This window comes from Austrofundulus limnaeus, unplaced genomic scaffold (genome assembly GCF_001266775.1).
Source record: "Austrofundulus limnaeus strain Quisiro unplaced genomic scaffold, Austrofundulus_limnaeus-1.0 Scaffold369, whole genome shotgun sequence".
NCBI classification, from domain to species: Eukaryota; Metazoa; Chordata; class Actinopteri; order Cyprinodontiformes; family Rivulidae; genus Austrofundulus; species Austrofundulus limnaeus.
Window position 1 is genome coordinate 68,094 of NW_013952771.1, and position 4,225 is coordinate 72,318.

Genomic DNA, 4,225 nt, shown 5'->3' on the forward strand with positions numbered 1-4,225 from the left:
ATATTTATGTTTGTGGTTGTAATGTGACAAAATATGGAAAAGTTCAAGGGGTATGAATACTTTTGCAAACCACTGTATGTAGACTCTTTATAGTTTAGAAAATGTCTGATAATGAATTTTAGAAAGTGATTCTTTATTTTAATCTCATATTTTTTACTTTACAGAGTGTGTACAAATGTTCTCTTCACCTCAGTTTTAGCAACCATCTACTGAAGATGCAGTGGAAGTGCAAATACTGCTTTTTTGCTGCAGAGAAAAGGGGATACCTACTTAAACATTATCGCCTAAAACATGGATGTTACAGTAGAATTTCTCCACTTCCTTGCCTGCATGAACAATGCCTTTGTACTTTTAAATCGTTCAATGCCCTCAAGGTTCACCTAGCATCATGGCATACAGAAAAAAATATATCAAAAGCTAGTGACACAGTATTCCATTGTCAACTTTGTGATTTTGTTGAGCCTTGTACTGAAGCAGATTTTTTCCTGCACTTGCGAAGACATTTAAAACTAAAGCAAAAAGTCACCTGTCCATATCAAGAATGTAGCTTCTGTAGTAGCATTTATTCCACCTTTAATGCACACAGAAGTAAAGTACATCAGGGAAACGAAAAGTCAATATTTAAACCTGAGATAACTTGTGAAAATGCAAATGAAGTGTCAGTCCATCCAAGAGTTGTTGAACAGGAAGGTGTTCCAGACCTTGATGATGAAGACAGCTTTGCTATGAGAGCATCAGATGAATCTGAGGAACTCTTGGAGAATCAGTTGGAGCGCAACATTGCTTTTCTTTTTCTCAAGATGACATCAGTACTTAACATTTCTGAAACTGCTGTTCAAGAAATCATAGAGCAGATTGCACAGATATTTATGTTGTCTCAACCACTGATGCATTCTTCAATAAGAGGAATATTGAAACAGCAAGATGACACAATGGTAACAGAGATCCTGAAGGCAKTGAGTGACAGTAATGCATTCTTGAAGTTTACCTCAGCTGGAGGGTCATTGTCAACTGCAAGAARAAGAACATCATTCATTTTAAAAGAATTTTCTGTCGTAATGCCAATTGAGTTTGAACTAGGAGAAAAACAAACAAATGTGTATGTCCCCATACTGAAAATGCTGCAGACATTGTTAAGCAAACAAGACATTTTGGATAAGGCTATGACTGTTCCATCAAATGTGTCACAAGCCTTTAGGTCTTACAGAGATGGTTCATTCTTTAAAGGTGATTCCTTTTTTACTGAAGAGGCATTTAGGATTGCCATTTTTTTATATATTGATGATTTTGAAGTGGCTAATCCTCTGGGGACATCCAAAACTAAACACAAGCTCTGTGCTGTCTACTGGACCCTTGGTAATTTACACTCTAAGTACCGTGCCTCTCTTCACTCCATTCAACTTGCTCTGCTTTGCAAAGTCAACAACATAAAAGCACATGGTTATGGTGAAGTCCTCCGTCCACTTATTAAAGACCTTGTTTTTCTGGAGCAACATGGTGTATATGTGGAAACACTAGGAGTCAATGTAAAAGGCACGGTGTTGTTTGTTGCTGCAGACAATTTAGGAGCCCATTCATTAGGGGGTTTTTTCGAAAGCTTCACAGTGAGCCACATGTGCAGATTCTGCATGGCCAAACGTGAAGAAATACAAGAGAAGGAAGTGCGCACAGGTTCATTTAATCAAAGAACTAAAGAAGACCATGACAAGCATGTTGAAGAGGTGTTGGAGGATTCTACTGTGGCTCAAAGCTATGGGGTAAAAAGAAGTTGCCCTCTCACTGAGAACTTGGAACATTTTCATGTTGTGGATGGCTATCCACCAGACATACTGCATGACCTTCTTGAGGGAGTGGTTCCACTTGAGTTGTCTCTGTGCTTGAAAACATTGATATCCAAGGGATTCTTCACTTTTGACACTCTTAATAAAGCTATTAAGCTGTTTCCTTACACCTTTTCAGACATGATAAACCAGCCTCAGATTCTCTCGAAGAGTTTTTGCACCAAGGGGACCCTAAGGGGAAATGGCCATGAGAACTGGACCCTTTTGCGACTCTTGCCACTACTCATTGGCCAGTATGTCCCAGATGGGGATGAAACATGGGAGATTTTGATGCTTTTAAAAGATGTTGTGGAGATGTCTGTGTCTGCAAGCTTTACTGAGGAGTCCATCATCTTTCTTGACAGCAAAATCTCTGAACACCGAAATCTATTCCTGAAAGTATTTCCAGATGAAAGAATAAAGCCAAAGCATCATTATATTGAGCACTATCCTGAACTTATCAGAAAGTTTGGCCCATTAATTGATGTGTGGACAATGCGTTTTGAAGGAAAACACAAGTTTTTTAAGGAAGTTGTTCGTCATGCTCACAGTTTTAAAAACCTAGCCCTCACTTTAGCTGTGAGACATCAGAAAATGGTAGCATTCCATTTAGCTGGCACCTCTTTCTTCAAGCCATCTATTGAGATTCATAAAGTCAAATCTACAATGTTGAGTTCTTTTCCTGAAAATGTACAAAGAGCTCTCTTTCACATGAACAGCCAGCAGAACACAGTCCTCACAGCATCTTCTGTGGTTGTCAATGGCATTCAATATACTACTGAAATGATCATTTCAGTTGGGTCTTGCTCTGGATTGCCTGAGTTTCAGGAAATTGTAAACATTGTTGTCATCAACACAAACGTCTTGTTTGTTTGCAGACTCATGAGTGCATGGTACATTGAACATTTCAGATCTTATGAACTCTGTAGTTACCATCTACCTTCTCTTGTTGTCACTCAGATTTCTGAACTGAATGACGTTTTTCCACTGTCAGTGTACCAAGTTTCAGGCAAAAAACTTGTCAGTCTCAAAAGATTCATTTTATGCTAAAGATGGAAGCATCAGAATCTAATGTTTGTTGTCTTTATTCAGGACGAAGACATGGATGAGCCACTGTTGCTAAGATGCATTATTGATGAAAGCGATATAAGGAAAGTTACCTTTGAACAAAAACCTGACTCAGTTGAGGAATTAMAAAACAAGCTTAAAGACAAGCTACAGCTTCAATATGACTTTCGGCTGCAATATGAAGACCCTGATTTCAACAATTCCTACTGCAACCTGACAGAAATTCAAGATTTACCCCAAAGGGCTACTTTGAAAGTCATCCCCCTTATAACATTGACTGTTACAACTCTGTCACCAGTCCCTGCATCTGACAGTGAGGGAAGCTCGGCTGATACAGACATTCTGCCAACTGCTGGAGACAGTCCTCTGTCAAGTAGAAAGCAGTGGCCGGAGTTTTTTGATATTCCAAACTTTGCGGTAGATGTTGAGTACAGACTTAGGCAGGGAGACCTTGCTTTTATGAGGGATGGCACTCACATGAACGTGCCCCGTGACATGAAACACGACATCCTTGAGAAACTTGCAGAAACTATATATAGCTTCAAAGCTTACCCGGATGACAAGGACTTCAGCAGCGTTGCTATGGCACTTGTCAGTAAGCACCCTGGTCTGACAGAGCCTGGTCCTCAGCCTGGATGGTACGGCTGGAAAAACAGCCTCAAGTTCAAGATGGGGAATTTTCGCTCTAAGCTTCGTAAAGCTGGGTGCGATGATGTGACAGTCAACGGTGGAAAAAGGAGCCAGATGAATCCTGAAGGGGAGSCTTCCAACAAGAATATTAAACGGCCAAAAAGAGGCGAAGTAAATTATTTTCCAAATGTGCCACAAGGCCATAACGAAGAAAACATTGACAGTKGTYGAAAATGTTTGGTTGAGGAAATGAAGAAGAAGCATCCAAACGTCTCTTACATCGCACAAGTAATGAATGACACATTCCCGATGCGCAGACAAGAAATTGTGAAGAACGAGCCGTCCATCCAATTAATGATTGCCAGATGGCCTGCACTGTTCACAGAAGGACAGGTAAGCAACTGAAATATGGGCACTACAGTTCTTTTTAAATTTGAAATTAACAGTTTAAAGGACTAAAATATTTACTGGTTCTGAACTTGTCTCTGTATTGAATGTTATAACATTTACTATTCATACTGGATGGGGTTAGTCTGTTAGTCGGTTTTCTGGTCTAAATGGGTTAGTCTACTCTCTAGTCTGGATGGGGTTAGTCTTGTCTCTGGTTTGGAGGGTCAAGGGTTAGTCTGGTCCCTGAACTGGATGGGGTTAGTCTAGTCTCTCGTCTAGAGGGTCAAGAGTTGGTCTGCTCTCTGGTCTGGAGGGTC

General features: G+C 40.1%; 1 protein-coding gene across 1 annotated transcript; it reads left to right on the forward strand.

Annotated features, from left to right (window-relative positions):
- Positions 1-2,912: 2,912 nt before the first annotated feature.
- On the forward strand, positions 2,913-3,911 carry LOC106528303 (uncharacterized; the record flags this gene model as incomplete). The annotated part of the gene is given in 1 exon segment (XM_014023440.1): positions 2,913-3,911. A coding segment is annotated over 1 exon segment (999 nt), but the record flags the coding sequence as incomplete, so codon positions are not given.
- Positions 3,912-4,225: the final 314 nt, after the last annotated feature.